The sequence below is a fragment of the Gymnodraco acuticeps genome, unplaced genomic scaffold (genome assembly GCF_902827175.1).
Source record: "Gymnodraco acuticeps unplaced genomic scaffold, fGymAcu1.1, whole genome shotgun sequence".
Classification (NCBI taxonomy): Eukaryota; Metazoa; Chordata; class Actinopteri; order Perciformes; family Bathydraconidae; genus Gymnodraco; species Gymnodraco acuticeps.
This window is the reverse complement of record NW_022991628.1, coordinates 399,687-421,821: the sequence shown is the minus strand read 5'-3', so window position 1 is coordinate 421,821 and position 22,135 is coordinate 399,687. Positions and strand designations below refer to the sequence as shown.

General features: G+C 41.2%; 1 protein-coding gene across 1 annotated transcript in view; it reads right to left on the bottom strand.

Annotated features, from left to right (window-relative positions):
• Positions 1-22,135, bottom strand: part of si:dkey-112m2.1 (transmembrane protein 132C) — a 185,834-nt gene that overhangs the window by 24,471 nt on the left and 139,228 nt on the right. The window contains exon 5 of the mRNA XM_034198122.1: positions 7,266-7,455. Within this exon, the coding sequence (XP_034054013.1) occupies positions 7,266-7,455 (190 nt within the window). The remainder of the gene's footprint in view (positions 1-7,265; positions 7,456-22,135) is intronic.

The window sequence follows — 22,135 nt, the reverse complement described above, 5'->3', positions numbered from 1 at the left end:
TCTGAGATATGTTTAGCTTAGATCAGGGCCATCACCCCTGCTTAACACATCCAGCAATTTATTATTCATTGACTGAACAGATTCCTCAGACCTCCTTGAGACCCGCAGCTCAACCACTCACTAACCGGCTTTGATTGACATGGTCTTCACAGGTGCTTGTGGGGGGGAATTATCCCGCCAATGCAGCACTCGGCTATTCACTTCGTATCAATTATCAATAAAAAAAAGTATATTCCCTCCAACAACTATGCATCGTCCCCATGCCAATCAAATACATCCGAGCGTCTCACAGCCTATAGCAGAAGATGAAATCAAAATGAGGGCAGGGGAATAAACACCTCCACTGGTGTTCTGCTTCATAGCAGGTGGAGAGCGGTGTTCATATAATTGAATCTTTTTATGGTTATGGCTTGGGAAAAAAAAGGTAGAGGAGCAAAGTTATTCCGCACTGCAATGTGGGAGTCGGAGAGAAGCCGGGGGAAAGGTGCAGATAGCTGAGATGACGCGGGTAAAAAATTACTTTGTTAAAGAAGATGTCAGTCATTTCAGGTGCTACTTTTGTATCTAGAGAACTTCAACTGTACATGCAGTGAGTAAAACGTACAGACTCATTCTCCAGTATCATGTCTCTCTTTTGCACGTACTGCATTCTCAACAACAGTGAATCAGAGGTTAGGGTACAACATGCTGAATAATCAACTCCTGTGTTTCCACTGATTTAACACAATCGGCAGGGAGCTGTAATAGCAGTATTAGCAAATAAAGAATTTGGAGGGGAGGCAGGTTGGGGGCATTTTGCCATGACCAGGAGTAAGAATCACCATTATTGATTATTAAATCAGGACCTGCGGTGATTTATACTCTCCTCATTAATTATATATTGATTTATTGCGTAACCTGTTCGCCTGACAATCCGTTGGATTTTGTTATTGTGTACTGTGGGGAGCGCTGAATACTTTTAGTGAGATTAAATATTAAGTCTGCGTTGTTTTTCCCTCCTCATTCTTTCTCACTCTTTTAACAGAGGAAATACCAAAGTCAGCAGTGGGAAATCGGCTGCCCCTTATAAACCCTGTCCATATTCCGCGGGGCTCCTCGTCTGTTTCTGGGGGCCATTTGATTAGAATAAGCCAGCAGAGCCGCGCTGTGCTGAACCCTGGCCCCGAGCGGGCCAAATAGAAGACTCTGGAGCCAGACTGACAGAGTGGGGAAAGGGTGATGGAAGGCAAGCCAGCACAAAATAAACAAACACACAACAACAAATTACAGAATGGACAGGCTTAGCTTCAAAGTAAAGCCTGACTGACATACATAGAAGCTGAGAGGGGGAGATGTTGGGTGGCAGGAGTGAAATAAAGTTTGTGTGCAGTACCGAGGACACACACATAGTGTGTTAGTTATTCATCTGGAGACTGCTGCTCTCCCTCTGCAACATCGCCGCGTGCTCACAGTTAGAAACATGCACACTTAGAAGTTGCCATGACTCCTACTCCCGCCACAGAACAGCAGCAGAGCAAATGAGCGCTGTATAAATTGCTTGAAATCAGCTTGGCAAAAGTTTTTAATCCAGATGGGCACGCTTCCTGTTTTCACTGTGTGTGTGGGAGTCCAATCAATACATCGGGTGTCGATTCACATTTACAGTATCTGCACATTTTCTCAAGGTGAGTATTGAGCCTACATGTGTCAGGTTTACAGAAAAAAATTCAAAAATAATTACCAAATTAATCAATTATTACAGTAAATGTAAGTTAAAGCCCTAAAGATAGGAATGTTGGTCAATCAGTGATAAGGGATACTGTGTTGTTTGTGCTAAACAGATATTGACAACCTGTGTGAGTCTCTCTCTCTCTCTCTCTCTCTCTCTCTCTCTCTCTCTCTCTCTCTCTCTCTCTCTCTCTCTCTCTCTCTCTCTCTCTCTCTCTCTAATAACTGGGACCCGATTAGAAAAAACAACTTGTGCATAAGAATGAATCCACTAGGGTTAAGAGAAGGATAGAGGGAAAATTAATGTTGTCAAAATGCACAAGGGAAAGATAGGACAGTCAATTAGAGGCCTGTACTGTATATACACAAGGGGACTTAATCAAGCTGTAAGGGGCATCATGGCTGCATGCAGATGGCTAATGCCCGTGGATAGCCTCCCTGCAGCCTATTAGTGCTCTGCTGGGCCATTTCCAAACACACTTCCTGACAGCGTGACAGTGTGACTGATGGCAGCCTGCTGGAATACTGCTGGCCGGCCCTGATGAAGCGATAGTGCTGTGTGTGTGAAGTACAGATATGAGGAGTATTTTCTTTTTGACTTGTTTGTCTCTCGGAGGACACAACTTCTTACCAAGAAGTGTGTTGTCCTTGCTGCCTCGGCTTATCACTATCTGTCAAACGTGAGTCAATACGGGGAAACATTTAATTTGGGCCATACCCTATACCCTAATCATTGCAGACAAAAGGTGCTAACCCGTAACCGAAAGAAAGAAAAAAAGTTAATAAATTGAGCTTCCCGCTAATGGCCCTGATTATAATGTCATGGGACTGTGAGAACAAAGTTAATGTTAGTGGGTTTGAAACGGAGGGAGTTCTTTCAGAGGCTATGAATACAATGCTAATGATAGCATTTGGGATGTACTGTAAAGAGCTATGGGGGCCTAACGGTCTCCTCTAATGAGCCACAAAGAGAGACACAAGCGTGGCAAGAGACCACGATCAAATGTAAGGGAATATGCCTTAAAACTCTCCGTTGGCATGTTCTCTCATGTTCTCTCATGTTCTCTCTTTCAAGCTTGTGACGGCATTCATGACTTGAGTTCACAACATCTTAGTAATGGCGTAGTAAAATAACTTTCTCTTGATTTCTCTTCTTTAGTTTACACTTTTGATCATAAATCTTGGGGCTATTAAATCTTTTAATTAAAAAATGTTTTAGAGACAATGTTATTATCTGAAATATAAAACCGCTGGAAGTTTCTTTAAGGTTTCTTGACTTTACCTTTAACTATATTTCAACCCGGAGAGACGTGATGTATGGAATACATATTTATTGTTACACGTCATATGAATGAAATGATTGCCATGATAATACAACAGGAGAATGGAATGGTTTTTGGCGATTAGGCCCCGGTTTGCAGGATAGTCATTCAGGAGGGAAAGAACCGCTCCGATGAAATCCCCGGGGTCTAGACACTGGTGGTGGTGATAAGTAGGTGGGACCGGTCTGAAGGAGGAAGGTTTTAGTTTTGTCCTGGAGGAAACGGGAGGCGAGAGGGGTGGATGCGGGTTGCGTGTGGTCACCTGAAATGACAACTGACAGGAAGGAAGAGCAGGCATTTAAGGAATTTAGCCTGTGCAGCGATTGGCTGCTGAGGGGTGACGCCCACGCATTTAATGAGGGGGGAGAGAGCAATAGAGTGACGTGTAAGTGACTCATTGTTAGGTCTTCCTTATTGAACTTGCGCTAAAGCTTTCATATTTATTTGTTGTTCCTTTCTTTTCACTATATCTGTAAAGCGTCTTTGAGCACCTGTAAATGCGCTAACAAAATACATCTATTATTATTATTATTAAAGATCTACTGGAGAAAAAAATGTCATTGCAAAAAATCCAGGAATCTGTTTTTGAATCCTAAAAACGCACTCATTTTCAACCAATTAATAATTTCTTAATGTACTTAAGAATGTTCCAACATGAAAGTGTAATTTCCTCTTATTAGTGCATCTATTTAATTTTGCTCTGTTTAAAGAAAATGATTAATTAAATATTCCTGAAACAAGAGGAACTGCTCTGAGGACACGAGAAATCACCTCGTTCCAAAGCCATAATTCTTCTTTTCCTTTTACAGAATTGAAACTTAATTCAACCAGAAAATCAACTTTAAAGTAAGTTTTAAAAAGTGTTGAGATAGATATTTTCTAAGGCGTATTGAGCATTCAACTTGAAATGTCAGTAAAGGGCTCTGTGCATTGTTGCAGGACGAATATCCAATGATAATATGTCTTGCTTGTATGCAGTCAGGAGCCTTCATGTCTTGAGGGTAAGAAATAACCTTGTGGTACGCTCTAGATTGGGCAAACATCTCACCATTTATTTTCTATCTAAAGCTGCAAACATTTTTAGAATGTTTTTCCATTGGAGCGATCAGAATACTTCAATCAGTCACACTAAAAGGGCCGTTTACAGCAGCTGTAAAGTCAAGAAAGCAGAGACCTGTACTTTTTTGTTCGGCAGGCAGATAGTGTGAAAGAGAGAGTGTGTGTGTGTGTGTGTGTGTGTGTGTGTGCGTGTGTGTGTGTGTGTGTGTGTGTGTGTGTGTGTGTGTGTGTGTGTGTGTGTGTGTGTGTGTGTGTTCTTCTCAGTGGGAGTGAGGTCCAGAAGGGATCACAGGGAGATGAGAGTTTTATTGAATTGAGGTGTCTGGTTTTCTGTAGGCAGACGAGTGTCTGCAATGATAGGTGTCTGCCGACCAGTTCCGCTGCAAAGGTGGAGATTAATGTCAAATAACAGCAAATGTAATAACACTGTTTGTTGACTCTGACTCATTTGCCTTTAAACGTGTACTATTAGAGGGAAAAGTGAACTTGGTGAGTGATGAAACAGTAATGTAAAAACATGATAATAAACTATAATGATAAAAATACATTGCTACAGAGAAAGTAGCACAAGTTAGCATTTTGAGAATACAATTCTAATTATTTTAGGTTCAAAAGTATTGCTTTAGAAATGATGTAGAAATAAAGTTAAACTCTATAATGTTTCCGTGAATTAAATAGAAACAACGCAAAAAAAACCTGTTAAATTGAACTAACATTTTGTCAGTCTAATTCCCCATGAGAGAAGTGGCCCAGTCCTTTCCAATCTCTCTTGATAATGTGATGTTCAGCGATCATCAGCGCACATTTACAGCTGTTTGTCTGAGTGAGAATCAAAAGCAAATCTGATTGTTGGCAATGGAGCTTTGTTTGTTGCTGAGTCACATTGCTGTACAATTAGTGAGGCGTGTGGTGCAGTGGGTTGTGCGTTGGTGTTCGGATCAGTGTCCCTGGGTAAGACACTCCACCCCAAATTGCTCCTGTGGGGCTTTGGATAAAAGCGTCTAACAAGTGACATGTAATGAATGTCATGTAATTATTTTTCTTTCATTACTCGGTCAGTTACAGTATGGGCTACTTTAGCATTCTCTACATGTCTAACACTCATATATGACTCCAATAAAGTTGTGATGTCAGAGGTTGTAATTTTGTCTCAATACACATTGTATTGTTTTTATCAGAATGGTTTATCCATCTTATTTTGGACTTTGACAGTATCTTATGTCATTTAGGACATTTCAAATGCAACCTTGTTGTTTGCATTTCTTATTCGTCTTTTTGTTGATTGAAAAACAATTCAACTTTGACAACATTGAAAGTTCAAGATGTAGTCAGAGTTTAATGGCTGCTCTTCTGACCAGACACCATCAGTCAGAGGTGAATTGCTGCCTACTCAAATTGTCATAATAAAAGTTAAAATAGCGGTCGAGGACATTCGATTTTTAGGTGGCCATTATCGGTGAGGAAAAATTAAAACTTTACTTATCTCTTTGCAGCATACTAAGTGGTTTCCCTTTCATTTCTGAAAAACTATTTACATTGTCATTATAATAATACAATTAGCATTTTTAAGCCACTTGCCAATGCACCCATGTTTGGACTTTCTAAATCCAAACTCAATTAACTTCTCAGTCAGCACAGTCTGAGAGCAGTGTTAACCAGATTACTGGCAATTAAAAAGAGCAAGCTTTGTGTTAAAAATATCGGGGCTTGGCTTTTTAAGGGACTAATGTATTATAATAATAATTCTGCCATGCTTTCTTCTATCACTATTAATAAAGAGTGGATATGTTCCTTACTGTGCAATGCGGAGGTCAAAGGCTCACAACCAGACAATAAGAGATTTTCTTTTGGAGAATGCAGACTTTAAGTGGAATCATTATAAATGTATTTGTTCTCCGACTAGTGGCAAGACACGTTGCCTAGTGACCAGCAAATCTATAGTCCTTGGAAATATACAGCACAGCACTGTGGGTGTTAAAGTTGGTTATCTGCTTTACCTGCTTACAAAAGTATTAGAACTGTATATGATATCTTCAATAGATGATAAGCATTCAGTTATAAGCCTTTGTTTAAAGTCTCTCAATCTCATAAAGGGACAGTCATTTGTTCAGTATACATACGTAGTTGCATTAAATGAGTTTTGACGTGTGTGACACCTAGATGTCAGAAGGCATCAGTATCTTCTCCGCTGATGCTCTGCTTTTGGCTCTTTGCCTTCTCGCCTTCAGCAAGTGAAAAACATGCTTGGTTGGATTTAGGACATCTGACTCCGCCAGTCAAAAGCATTCCAGTGTTTGGTCAGAAAATGATCCTTGGCTGCCTTGTCTCTTTGCTTAGGATCATTGTCATAGGGCTACTACAGTATAAGGACATGAACCTCCTCAAAAACCACATGAAACTCTTGGCTTTGATCTAATAGTCATTGTTATATTTCAAAACCAATGTGGTGAGAGGTCTTCCCATGTTCACTTGCTTTATAGAACCTGACTGAAGTTATATTTAGATAATATTGTTTGTTTGATCTGTTATGATGATATGTTGCCGCAGATCCAGTGGATATACTGAAGTACACATTGAGGTTCCTTTAGGTTTTATGTGACTTTATACTTATTTTCTACTACGGACACACTACTTTTTACTCACTTACTTTCTCTATAGGCCCAGGTAGTTGTGTTAACTATTCATTGCATAGAGAAAATGATTATTGTGAAGGTGATTTAATGAGCTCTTCATTATTGTGGCAGCAACAATCAATTGATTAAGGAAGAATATTATCAGGGAATTAATCCGTGATAAAAAAAGTAATAATTAGCTTCTCTATAGGCCCTGTGAGTAAGAGCCAGGTACACCATCAGTAGAAGATATTTAGCTTTGTGCACCACTGAGCAACTTTCTTGGGAACAAAAGGGTCCCCAGCTCTATTTCTGTACCCAATTCTTCGATTTTCTTTATTCTACTATTTCAACAATTAGACAATTTATACATCCGAAAAACAAACAAAATTAGTAGAAGCGGGAGGGCAGAAAGCATAGCTTATACAGAGGTAGCCCTCCCGTTAGTCATCCATTTGCAGGATAAAGAAAAAAAGATAATTCGGTAATTAAATACTCACTCTTTCTCTTTATACGTCCACGTTGCATTCACACAAACTCCCACAGCTCACCCCCCACTGCTCACCATGGCTAGCGGCACGATGCCCCCCAGGTCCTGCGATGCCAGGCGGATAAGAGTCGGCACCTCACTGGTCACGGTACGGGTGAGGGGGTACTCCACCTGCCACGTCACCTCCCGTCCCCCCTGAGTCACCACCAGCCCGTTCACCTCCAGGTCAACCTGCAGCACCCGCTGGTAGCCCGGTGTCTCCGCCCTGCAGGGGGGGGGGGGGAGAAGATGGGTGTCAGGAGCAGGTTAAGATAAAGAGAGAGTGGCAGGAGGCGGGAGATAAAGAAGGACACATGCTGGCATAAGTGAACGACTGACAAAGAAATGTTCTGGGGAGACAAAAGAGATGAGAAGGTTGCAGTAAAGTGAAACCATGGAATAGTGTGAGAAAAGTACAAAAAGTTGACTATGAATGAAGAGAAGGAGAAAGATTGGAAGGGAAATGGTCTTTATTGTCCATTAACAGGATAAAGACTGAGACTGAATTGTACATTTTAAATCCGGTTTAAAGAGAAACACAAATCTTTATTCATACACAATGATTACGCTGTGCAGATGCTGCATGTGGATATTTTATCTTTTAGTCAACGTATCCATCATCTGGCTATCTGATATGGAACTAATCACGGTGCCGTCATTCTCACATCAGAACTAACTACAAAAAAAGCAATTTATTTTTTTCCTATTTTCCTACTATGGAGCTTCTCTTGCAGAGATTGCCAGGGCCAGGCGGATGATTTCAGCTGATGGAGATGCAAACAAAGCAGAGAAAAACAATGAATGCGAAATAAAATCCTCCTGACGTATTTGATTTGCTGAGCGCTGGCTTTGATCAAGCTGCTGCCTCTCCCTCAGGTGTTCTCTGTCACAGTCATAACGCCACACAACACCTTTTCTATCAACCGTACACAGATATGCAAGGTGTCTTAAAGAATACAATTTGCACTTGGGGGATGTGGGATGAGCTCATGAACTTAAACATGTTGTGTAAAGTAAAGGCAATACATATTTGTTTGTGTCCTCTGAGTTAGTATAAAGTTGTTTTCAATGTATATCATCATTTTATTCATTTCTCTCATGAGAAGTATGTTTGTTGCTTAGTTGTCACACTATTAAAACAAGCCTGGAGAGAGCCCAAACTGAGCATGAGGAAGGGGGGGGTGTTGGGGGTAAGATCCAAGGTTTTCCTTAAACATATTTTGGCCAAGCCTCTATTTAAAACCCCCACCCAACTCCCCCTTATGTGTTCAAACTTCAGATGCTAGCCTCACTTCAAAGTGCTGGTTTAAAGGACTCACTCTGGTTGAAAAGTAGAAGGGAAAACAGATTTGGAAGCTGAAAACCAGCATGGATGAAAATAGCTTGGACATCAATTATGGGTCAAGCGGAAAAGCTCTTCTGTTTCAGTGGGTAATGTTTTGAACTTTGCTAAATGTGTTTCTTAATGCCACAGAGAAGGTTTCGCTCGAGGGCAATCGAAGCTTATTATAGGTGTTTATCTGGCCGCAGTGAGTGCTTATATGATTCTGTTCGAACACAGGTATTATACAGGTCAAGTCAATTTTATTTATCCAGCCCGATACACAAAATAACGCATATTCCTCAGGGGGTTTACAGACTGTATAAAACACCCTCTGTCCAGACAGCATATATAAGGAACCTCTTTCCCCCTAAAAAACCCTCTAACCGGGAACAAAAAAAAACAGAAAGAGCAGGTGCACCACAGTTGTTGGTTGTATTTGTGATATTGTTCATGTGGCTTTTCTCAATTTTTACCTAAAACACATTTGTAACACTTATATCCCCCCAAATAAACAACTTTTTCTAAAAGAAAAAAGGTGGAGGGAGTTGATATTTTTGTTATTGTCAATAAAATCCCATGATATTGACAATAATTTACTGTTCCATGGAGCGCCATTATTGTCAAAGAAAATACACAAGTCAAACCCAACGTTGTACGGTGCATCTCAACATACACCGCCCTGATGCTTTATATACTCATTAGTGCACCAAATGTGTATTAATCCGCTGCTGAAAATAGTCCCAGACAAATGCAATATTAACTCCTGTGTGAACAATGCTTGTTAAAACCTACTGTGCACTGCTGCTAACAGACAGAACCTTTTTTTTTTTTTTTTTAAATGAAATTCTATATACTGTATACATGTGACCTGTTTTCAAAGATATTCAGAATAACGAATGGTCATGGGGCTGAGCACCACGAGCAGCATTTTAAGTTTTTAAACCGGCTCTCCTACACAATTTGGTTTTGGTCTTTTAATGGGATCCCTCGTGTAATGGAATGTGTTGATAAAAACATATTTCCTGCCTTATCCTTTAAATAGAAATTGTTTTTGAATATGCAATCAAGACGTTACATACATGTTTCTGCAAAGAATGCAAGACAATAGATATTTCTACCACACTCACCATCCCATCATTCCCAAACAGTCCCAACTATATACATATCTCTAAATAAGTGTAAAACTGTAAAAATGATTAGGGACAAAATTGTGAAAATAAAAAGCCAAATATTTCCATTGTCAAATATTTCTGCAACATTTGTTGACAGATGACAACATTACTGGAATAACAGGAAACATTATGTTTGCAATTTCAAATCATATTTTCATGCAGGATGCCGTTTACACATTTCTAGGCTCATTTTGGTAATTTGAAATCCATTTCCTTTTTATGAAAGTAAAAAATCAAAATCAAAACAGAGCAACTGCTGTGAGCAAAAATATCTCCAACAACAAATATTGAAGCTTTCAATTCTAAATAAATACTGCATGTTTGATGTAACTTTTAGTTGTTGGCTTTGGGTCAATAGCTTTCTGAAGATCGAGTCCAGCCATTGTTCTCGTTTTCTCTTCAGAGATTCAGAGTGCTTCAGAGGCGCAGTGGGTTTTCCTCTGCTGCCTGACACCATGCTGGGCTCAGGGGCAGCGACTGCAGTGATTATGTGCTTTACGCTTATGGTCTACAATCAATTATCTGCAACAGAGTGTCGTGCTTTACAAAGAAGCTGCAAACAATCAGAGCGTAAGTGCTGAACACTACAATACAAGTACAACGCCTCTTCACTCCCTATTTAATCAGTCTGTTTTTCTCTTGTCTTATTTGCTTTCTTGTCTGCCCTTTTTCACTTACCTGCAGTGTCATGTTGCTCCCAATAGAGGGCAGTTTTCTCTCACCCTCACCCGTTCCAACAGCTTGTGTTTGAGATGATGAATGCTTGCATCCCACTGGTAGTAAAGGACAGCCTACTTGCTTTTTGCTAACATGTGCGCTTTTCTTAGTGAGATTTCCTTTACAATTCAATACAGCCACTGGCAACTGTCACTCCTCTGCCTTCAGGTGGACGCATAAACAAAGGCAAAACAAAGAACGGAAAGACATTTAAAAGGGGTTCAATAAAAGCAAAATGTCTACCGAGATAACAGAATTGACAGTGCCACTACAAAAGCCAACATTGACAATACCCCAGTATCATAGCAGTTGTGTTGTGCGGGAAAATCAGTCATGTTTCTCCATTTGTCAGTCCTATTGTTGGTTGTGAAAGCACAACAAGAGGTAAAAGTATCCATTTAGAGGATAAGGCGTTCAGAAATATTTCAAACAAGCCGTTGTAGTAACAAAGGGGCTCTGAACAGCAACAACGGGGGGAAAAAATGACAAGAATGAAATTCCTTTTGATCGAAAACAGGGAAATAAAGGGGAGCAGAGCAACACAAAAGCCCCGTTAAACATGCGGCCATGTTTTCCTCATTTCACTCTAAACACCTCCGTGGGTATCTGGCTCTGAGAATAGGTAGAGAAAGAACAAGTCTGCCGTCTCTTTTGGAGACCCGAGGGGTTTCCTTTCATGCACAGCGGTGATTTTAGCACTGACTACAATGATACATCAAAGACCTGAATCTTCTTCAACACAGACATCGACAGCGCGTCCAACAATAGAGGAAGGGAGGGAGACAGGTTGGGTACAGTTTATAAGAACTAACACCTCAAAAGCTCAGTTTAGGAGAAAGAGGAGGGTTATTTTGTCAATAATGGGAGTCAGAAGACGACGGTTTAACTTCAAAAACTCGTTTTCTCAGCCAGTGGGCAACCATTATTTGTTAAGTGTATAGCATGTCCTCAACATGCTATACACTTAACAAATAATGTTTGCCCATGACCATTTTTAGTTTTGTCCGGGTCAGATTTCTGTGCTGGATCTTTCTCTTAGTCAGAGTTGTTTATTTGATGTGCTGTTTGTGATCTTGACACACACTTTTTTCAGTGTGTGTGTTGACTGAGGGTCAGACAAACAAGAGAGGAGGACATCTGCGTGATTCCAAAACGATGACAGATTTCATATTTCCTAAGACTTCTTCTGTGTTGCTGTTAATTTATCAGCAGATGTATTAATTGGTGTGGCATCATGTCTGCTGTTGGCAGTCTTGATATTTTCCTCATTAGTCTCTGAATGAAACATTTCTGACTTTGCAGCAATTTTTTAATTTGTTGTGAGATTTTCAATTATTTTAAAGTGGTAGCAAACAAATGTTCTCACAGTAATGTCCCCTAAAGACTGGGCTGTGGTATGTTTGGCATTTTAGCTTAAAAATATATATTTTGTTGATTAAACATACTACTTTTATCCTCGTAGCAAGCATACTTCTTGGTGCAAACCGGGTGTCAACAGAAAGATTGTGCTGAAAAAACACAGTACAGAATGCACAGTGTCCTTGGCCATAATGTATAATATGAATGTATCAGGTATAATACTATAATTGGAGACAAAGTAAGTGTGACGGTGAGCCATCTGTTTTTACATATTTTGTGGAAGGGCCTAGATTTGAATCTCTGCAAAACCTTACTTTCAGTTGGTAATTTATGTTTTATTTGAAAGAATTACACAGATAACTTTTAATGGACTTCATCAGCTTTTCTCAAGGAGGGCAAATATTTGACAGCTTTACATATACAGTTTTATTCCAAACTGCGCCAGGAGATAAAAAGTTCCACTGTCAAACTCCCCATAAACTAGCGCTTGTTTCTTCTGTTTCTGTATGGATGAAACAAATACGTTATTAGTTCATTAGAAAGCTTTAAAGAAGACTTTGGCAATCTGTTTCCCCCTGCTGTCTATCTGATTGACTCTCTGTCTTTGCTCCATATGCACAGATATGAGCGTGGTATGATCCACTCTCAGAAGAAAGCACTTCCACAACTTGTCAAACTGTTCGTTGAATGTCAGTTCTCATTGTGCTGGGAAGATGTTTTGGCAAGATGTAATTACTGTTCTTTATTGCCCCCGAGTGCCCTCTATGTGGTGGCACAGATGATTTGCTTGTGCAGCTCTTTTAATTATTTGTAGTTCACTTACCCTCCAGCTGTGTGGCTGAGTGCTCTGTGTATTTGGAGTCCGATTTCTCTCGAACAAATACATCTTGATTCTAATCGTTTTGGAAGACCACATGGGGAGTCGTATGATATCTCCAATGACTGAAACCTCGCCCAACAGGGGATAGTGGTGGTCCAATGGATAGTGAGGTGGGCTGAAGATCGGAAGGTTGTGAGTTCAAATCCCGCCAGGAACACCACCACTAGTGTGCCCTTGAGTAAGGCACTTAGTCCTTAGTTACTCCAGGGAGAATGTCCCTGTGATTGGTCATTGTAAGTCGCTTTGGATAAAAGCGTCAGCTAAATGAAATGTAATGTAATGTAATGTAACAGGAGCTCCATCTGCTGCTTCCCACAGTGTAGTTATAAAGGTCACTGCACAATAACAGTGGAGGCTATACCTCAGACTACCTTAGCTCATCACAAGTGTGCGTAATGAGCTCATTTAGGCTGATGTAGTTGGGGGTCATTAGAATATAATGATTAATAAATTAAGATCTGGTGTAGCAGAAACCATATGTTGCGTGTGCGCATCCCAAGGGAGTCCTGCTGCCTCTCTAATGAGTTTCACTATCTCAGGTCTAATATATGTCTCTTTTTCCCATATGATGCTAATGAGATCCAATCGAAACCCTCTATCGCTGGGGAACAGCCAACCTGAAATGCAGCGTTACATTATAGTTGGGAGAAGGTTGTTACAAGCAAATCATAAAGGCAGCCATTGGAGGCCCTGCAGGGTTTTTTGGGGGGGGTTATTGAAGCAAGGAAGGGTGACAGATCACAGAATAAACAAAAAGTGCAAAAATAGCTGAAATGTGTGTTTGTTATAATGACTGAAACGAGAAAAATATGTTCCCCAGCGACAGCTGAAGAAGAAACACACTGAATTTATTAAACTTGTGCTCTGCAATCCTAACCTTGGGGCTGGTGGGTGGGGGGGTTAGGGTTCTCCATCCACTGATGCCTGTTTCATCTGTGTGGAATGGATGTGTTTATGGAGCGATAAACGTTGATATGTGACAGACAGATAATGAAAGAGATCATAAAACGAAACCATGTCAAGAGGCAGATGAAACGTAAAATAACCAATTTATGTATGCTGGAGATTTCCCCCAGGATCTATCAAACCCGCGACGTCAGCCCTGTCCCTGTCAGTACAGATTAGTTTGCTTTACCAGTCGACCCACAGTGTAAAAGAGATGGGGGTGCCGCTGGAGAAAACACTAAAAGAGAAATAGTTCAGTTCTTCTCCCAAATTGCCTTTTTGGACTGTCTCTTCTTCAGTATTTTCTGAATTACCGCCCTCTGTTTTTTCTGTTGCTGCTGCATCTCTGCTCTCTCAACTGCCCAGAGGTCTGCAGTATTTGATTTCTCTCTCGTATTTTCCCTATACTCCCCTCAAATGGTGTGTGAAATGAGAGGATTCAGGCTTCCTGCATGAAACAGATGCGGCTTCATGCATCATCCAATCAAAAGGCGGTGTCGCCACTCTGCACCGTATCGCCCATCAGAGCTGGAAAAAGTGGCAGAGAAAACAAACATTTCCCTGGGAAATTGGAGATGTTAAAATGGTGCAAAGAAAATTCCACGGTGGGCTCATCTTCTAAGAGTTCAATCTGAGTCAGATAATAAACAGAAAGACGATGCTTTTTAGTTTTTATCTAAATTGAATTCGAAATTAGACACTGTCTCAAATGCAGTCTTCATAAATTAATGTGATTTTCTTTTTGTTTGGCTATATTTTTTATTATCATATAGCAACAGGGTTTGTGAAAATGTCTAATACCTTCACAATCAAACACTTTTGCATTTTTATAAAAAGTATTGTCTCATAGATATTACATTTGTAATGTATGCAACTTGACAAAGGATTTAAGCACACAGCGTATTAATATCAACTTAATGGAGTCTACTTTACAATGATTCACTGCTACATTCTTGTTAAAGTCATTCCCTTCCAAAAGAAAAGCATCTCTACACTCGCTGCAAGACATTTACTGTCAACGTGTTTGTTTTCCCCGCAATCGGTCATAAACCAGAAGTACAGATCTATTTCACGAGGCGAATAGGAGAGGGACGAGCAGATCAAAGGTTGTAAACAAACTCCCACTCACTGTCTAAATTAGAGAAATATATTCGTGTGCTTCGTGTTGGTGCTTGACCTTCACCGGGCAAAATCCTGCAATCAATTGGTCCGTCCATTATCTTTTTTGGTTGCTTTTCACTTTTGTACAAAATATTATGGTACCCAGAGGATGAATTGAAAGGATTTAGTTGATCCCTTGACTTTACTGAAGTCGATGGATTAGTACAGAGATACATGTTCACCTCTTCAGTAATTGAAAAGGTACATGTTCATTTGTAGATAGGATTTGTTACCTTTTTAAAAAAAAATATTTTCATGAAAAGCAACAATTTTTCCCATACTTACACTGAACACAAATATAAATGCAACACTTTTGTTTTTGCTCCCATTTCTCATGAGATGAACTCAAAGATCTAAAACATTTTCTATATACACAAAATAACCATTTCTCTCAAATATTGTTCACAAATCTGAAAAAGTCTGTGATAGTGAGCACTTCTCCTTTGCCGAGATAATCCATCCCACCTCACAGGTGTGGCATATCAAGATGCTGATTAGACAGCATGATTATTGCACAGGTGTGCCTTAGGCTGGCCACAATAAAAGGCCACTCTAAAATGTTCAGTTTTATCACACAGCACAATGCCACAGATGTCACAAGTTTTGAGGGAGCGTGCAATTGGCATGCTGACAGCAGGAATGTCCACCAGAGCTGTTGCCCGTGAATTGAATGTTCATTTCTCTACCATAAGCCGTCTCCAAAGGCGTTTCAGAGAATTTGGCAGTACATCCAACCGGCCTCACAACCGCAGACCACGTGTAACCACACCAGCCCAGGACCTCCACATCCAGCATGTTCACCTCCAAGATCGTCTGAGACCAGCCACTCGGACAGCTGCTGCAACAATCGGTTTGCATAACCAAATAATTTCTGCACAAACTGTCAGAAACCGTCTCAGGGAAGCTCATCTGCATGCAGATAGGGCTCATTTAAAATGTATAAGCCAAAATAAAGAAAAACATCAGTTTTACTGGTATTTTATCCTTAATATGGTCTCACTGATGTGCTCTTTTATACTTTTAAAATAACAATGGATTATTCATTTCAAACAGGGAGTACCACAGCTTGTTTGTAGCCATAAAAAAGAAAAGCTTTTAACCTTTTTAAGACAGAAGTAAATGCAGCCTCTTTAAACGCTTTGAACATCAGTGTTTACTTACCTCTGAGTCAGCTACACTATAGTGCGAGATTAAAGAAATTGCGGCAGTGAGTGAAAATGTGTTTTTCATTCAGTCTCCCTGGACATATAATATTTCAAACGAGCTGTTGAGAGCCCACCCAACGCCTGATGGGAGCCACCCAATACACCACCATGACCTCTGTCATGTGGTTACCATCACGCTGTAGACAGTGATTACAATACAACACAATCAATCAGCGTACAACCACCATCTTCTATCCCCCTATTGATTTCTGTGAGCTCTAGGAGTATTAGTAAAATTCTCCAGAGGGCCATGGTGCTCATCCTCTTATCCCGGACAATAAGATCAACGCAGTGTGACTGGCTTCCCCCCCCCCCCCCCCCCCTTTTGAGTTTAAACTCTCCACTAGAAATGACACTTCTTCCTTTCCTTATTTCTCACACATATACACACACAAAGATGACAAGGGATTAGATATAAGTCTTCATTATGTGCCGCTCAGTTTCTGCATGCTTGTGTTAAATCTCACCATGATTTTAAGCTGTATGTATCGTGGCTCGAGAGGTATCTTTTTGATCTAATACTGGAGTTTTCTTATGTTATTTTTAACTTTTATCTTTTTGTTTTGTGCTTCCCACTCACTTTGCTTTGTTCACCAACTCGTCTTTTTTTCCTTGCTTTGAATCAATCTATGTCTCAATGTGCCACATTGTTGTGGGAACAGAGGAAGTTTGCCATCTATTTACTCCACGCCAACCCATTTTACTTGTCTTTCCTATTCTGCTCTCATAGGAGCTTCACTTGATATATTATGCAGGTCTATCATGTAAGAAGTGAAGGCCAAATAGAGCATTTGAATGTCTGGAAAAAGTATTTGTAGTCCTTTTTTTCTCTGATATTCTTTGCTTTTAGTCTGTGGGGTCTGCCAATTGGAATATAGATGACCTCAACTAGCCACAAGCAGTATGAAGCAATTTACTAATACATTTGTGTGTCTTCATTTCAGGGCTGTGTAGAAATGTAACGTTAGGTCAAGCTGAATGAGAAACAGTGGCAACACATTAAAGACACAATGTAAAGAAAATCTATCAGCAATTCCACCACAAATAAATAAAGGTTACATCTAGAGCAGGGGTGCCCAACCTTTTTTGAACCGAGAGCTACTTTTAAAGTTGCCAGTCTGCCGAGATCTACCAGTCCAAATAGAGAGGCGTAGCCATTACTGACAGCCTACTACCAGGTCAATACTGGTAGTAGGCTGTAGGTTGTATAAAACTGACCTTTGTACGATTAATACTTCATAAAATACTGCAGATCCTTTATCTTACCTCTTTCTAATCTACACACATACAAGTATTTAACTGAAGTTACACAACAGTGCTGTTGATACATAGTTGGTGTTATTCACACGTCACATATACTACAGTGGGTAATGTTTTCAAGAAACATTGAACAGTGCTGCCACATATGACACAGGGAAAAAGAAAATACTCTGAACCCTTTCTTTGCCATTATATACAAATAGTGTTGCTACAAAAGTATAAATTAGGCTTACTAATAAGACAACTCAGATCTGAAGCTACACAGGAATCTGCTGCCAAGGTGCAATACAAAAGACAAAATTAATAGAATCAAACCCTTTTTTTGTTGCATTTTAGTAGAGTATAAAAAGAAATGCCTTTTTAAAATAGGATGCAAGTGAAACAGTGTAAATAATGAATGTTTGTTTTATTAAATCCTGTTAAACTGGGACTACAGCCATAATTTTGTTATTTTATTTTATTTTGAAAAGCCGCAACCGGAAGCTAGTGTTGCGCTGAATGTGGTGCATTTTGGGAATCCGTCAGTATTAGAGGATTCTTAGCTTGGGTGAGTTGTTGCTCTGTTCACTCAGTTGTAGATATAATAATAATTGTGATCTACGTGTACTATTTTGTGTATAATCTATGTGCATTTATTGGTTAGCTAAATGTCTTTAGATTCTGTAGTGTATCACTTTTTAAAAGAATTGTACATAAACTGAGAGTGAGCCGTTTTCCAGCTAACTAGTTAGCCACTAACGTTGTGGAGGAGTGCACGTGGCATTTACGTTACTGACGTGAAACTTTCCTTTGTAGAGCAACATCTCACTGAACTGTGGCTAAACTGTGGATCTGTGTGTTTATTCCATGGTTTGCAGGTATGTTTATTTTGAACTGTTAAATGTTTTATTGAATACTGTTCATCTAAGTAATTTGATTAATCTTTATTGTCACAATTACAAACTAAATAGTTTTATGTTTGTAATAAATGTTATTGAGTTTCTTTATATTTAGAATCCTTTTTCTCTAAACAAATGATACCACTATACGATCACTGTAAAAGTATTAGAGCATTCTTAGCTTGGAGCAACATCTCACTGAACTGTGGCTAAACTGTGGATCTGTGTGTTTATTCCATGGTTTGCAGAATAAACTAATTGATATCTCAAACTGACTCTGGTGAAGTACAAAAAGCAACAGCAAAGCAGGACCCAAGTGTCACATTGGTGCCGTGACCCGTCGACTCTCCGGCTGGATGGTGATTTATTCAGCCCGGCCCGGGGACTGTTTCTGCTGTTGCTGCTCCTCCGTGTTGTCAGGTGGACACAGTACTTTGGCTCTATATATATAGCACATGTGGCATTTGTTTTAGTTTAGTTTTTTCTGCTACTGATCTGTGCTTGACATTTGTATTTTGAATATCTTTGTCTTTTTTTTTTCGTGATGACTTTTAATCTGGGGGGAACTAGTTTTGGCAGGGGGAGGGGAATGTTGGGTTCTCCTATGTTTGAGACCCCTGTTTGTGGGCGTGGTATTGTAATGGGGGATAGTCAGGGTACGCCAGGGTTCACTTTGGCCAGTAGGGATGTAGCCCCTTCTCTTAGCCCCTCTGTAGGCATTTTACATCAGCCTCGTTATGCAAGCACTGCTATTCCTAGCCCTGATGCCCTTGCTACTGAGATTGCTAATCAGATGGGAGATGTACTTCAGCAGGTTAGTCAGAAAGTAGTACAGAACATTATGACTCAACTAAGCCCATCTCTTAGTGCCCCTCTGACCAATACTGCCACCTCACCAGTAAATGTTGACATGTCGACTTCAAACGTGCTTGGTGCCTCTCACATGCAGCTTGTATCCCACAGAAAGCTAAAAGATCCCCCATGCTTTAAAGGAGACAGCTCTGATTTCACTTCAGTCAGAGAGTGGGAGGAACTCATGAGGGATTTCATTAGGAAAAACAACCTGAGACCTGAGGAACAGGCTGAGGAGATCCTTACCCATCTAAGAGGCAAAGCAAAAGACGTGGTCAGGTTTGGTACCAGAAACAGTGACATAGACATCACACGTGAACCTGAAGCTATCTATGGTCTCCTGAGAAAGCACTTTGTCTCTGCACCATGCTCACAGCTCCCTTTAGCAGACTTTTACACCACACTGCCTGGGAAAGGTGAGGATGCATTTGACTACTGGCTCAGGCTGCACCGTGCTGTGGATCTTGCCATTGAGTGTCTCAGGGAGCAGGGCAAGACGCTCGATAGTCCTGGCACAGAAGTAACTCGAATGTTCATAAGGAACTGTCCCTCCCTTGAGCTTTCTATGACATTTCGGTCCAAGACGATGGACAAATGGACTGCTCATGAGGTTCAGGACATCTTAGATGAGTATCATTCAGTGAAGACATCCAGGATGAGTAAGGTAACTGAAGAGAAGGTAAGGGTGAACACACAGCATACTACCCCTATGCCACACATGCCACCTACCGGGGAACAGGGTGCACCACAAGCACACGCCACAGACTCTGCTACCCTGGCACGCCTTATTGGCATGCTGGAGAAGGTGCTTCTGCAGAGGCCTGTTCAGTCGAGTCCAGCCAGACAGTCTGGCCCAAGACGTCCCAGGATTGAAGGGCTGCATGAGATGCCTTGCTCTGTTTGTCATGACGTTGCACACTCTACTTTCAACCACTGTCGTGACCATAGACTCTGTTTTCAGTGCCACTCACCAAACCATTCTAGGCTTACTTGTCCTGGTCGTACGTCGCCTGCGGCTCCCCCACAGTCGGAAAACTAATGGGTCCGCACTTCAGGGAGGACAGTGTGGATCATGATAGTGACCCTCCCAGCTGTGACAGTGATGACTTGGAGTCTTTGTATGAATCTCTTTGTTCCTTTGCACCGTCTGGAAAGACTGTCATTTTCCAAATGACGCAAAAACTTCAGAAATCCGACAGCTTGTTCTACACAAATGTTAGTGCTGCAAGTGGAGTTCCACTGAAAGCCATGATTGATAGTGGCTCTATGTCATGCTCTCTGAGCGAAGTTGCAGCTGCACGCCTCTTGCAGCAATGCCCTGATTTTAAGAGAAGTCCTGCTGATGACATTGTTGTTGTTGGTGCTTGTTACAGCCGCTGCTACCTTGTGAGCTTAAGTCTGTTGGTGTATGTAAATGAGCTGTGCAGTTCCTCTGCTGTCATTGGCCGTCCGGACCGCTCAACATCCGCGGGGATTGGACAGACGTCGCCCAACCCCTGCTCGCTTCTGCCACGTCATCCGGGGGAGGAGTATAAAGGCTGAGCACGGACAACAGTCGAGAGGCTCTGTATTTTGTGTCAGATGCCTCAACCCTATCCTTGTGATAAGCCTTCCTTCTGTGAATTCTGAGAGTATTTAGCCGTGTGTCTTTTGTATTAGCTCCACTGATTAGCAGTGTCTGTAGTAGGGTTCTAGGCGAGCTCACTGAGTAGCAGTGTGTCGTCGGGTTCTGTGTTAGCGTAGGGATTTTGTGTGTGTTTATACTGCTTAGATCCAGGTTGATTAGCACCTGTAGACCAGCGTTCCTGTGAGTGGATATTGCGTAGAGCCAGGTGATTAGCACCTGTAGACCCGCACCAGCTGTGTGTTTCCACAGTCCCGTTTTGTTTATTGTTTGTTTCCACCTTAGTAGTGAGATTTGTTTTTCTTTGTGTAGCGGGGCAACTCTCTTTTGGAGACCCTTTGTGTTGTGTTATAGTGACAGATTGACCCGTGTTGTGGGGCCAATCTGTGTGACCATCATTTTACTTAGTTTCAGTAACAATAAAACCACCGGTAACGAATATACCAAATCCAATCTGGTCGTGTCGTTTCCCGTTTGTACCCTAGCCAAGTGGGAACGTAACAGTGCTGGTGGTCACCATATCTACCCGACAGCAGTCTATGATTTGGAGGTGACAATCTATGGGTTCAAGTTGCTCATCCCAACATTAGTCATCCCTGGACAAACAGACGACATGATTGTTGGTAGTAATGCTATCAAGATTCTCATACATCTGATGAAAAAGTCTGACGATTATTGGAGACTTCTGGCTACACCAGTTGACATTGCAGATGATGATTGTTGCCAATTTTTGTCCCTGCTTTCCAACTCTGAGAAATGGCGTGAGGGACCCCTGCCTGACAAGATCGGTACAGTGAAGTTGAGGCAGAGTGTTACTCTTGAACCACTGTGTGAACACCTTGTCTGGGGAAAATTGCCCGCATCAGCACCTTTGTCAGTGGGGAGCACAGTGGTTGTTGAACCGACTAACTCAAGATCAAGGCCCAGAAATGTGTTGGTTGGCCGTGTAGTCACACCTCTGTGGGGTGACAGGTGGGTTCCCCTCAAACTGATTAACCCAAGCAGTGAGCCGGTGACTCTGAGGAGAAACTGTAAGATTGCAGATGTCTTCCCATGTGTTGCAGTTGAAGAGCTGCCCCCAGCTGAAAAGGTTTCAGTCAATAGCCATAGTGTCTCAAAGTGCTCTTCGACAACAAAGACCCCTGAACAAAGAAAGGACGCTCTAAACAAGCTGGGGCTACAAGATTTGGACTTGGAGAGTTGTGAGGTGTCTGAGCAGTGGAAAGATAGACTTTTTCAGCTTCTTGAGAAGTATGAGTCCATCTTTTCTAGAAACAAGATGGATTGTGGGGAGGCTACAGACTTTGTCCACAAAATACACCTTGTGGATGAGAGGCCGTTTCGCTTGCCTTACCGCCGGGTTCCACCAAGCCAGTATGAGAAGCTGAGAACTGCACTGAATGAGATGGAGGAAAAGGGCATAATCAGGAAATCTCACAGTGAGTATGCATCCCCATTGGTCTTGGTGTGGAAGAAGGATGGCAGTCTGCGCATTTGTAATGATTTCAGATGGATCAATGCAAAGACTG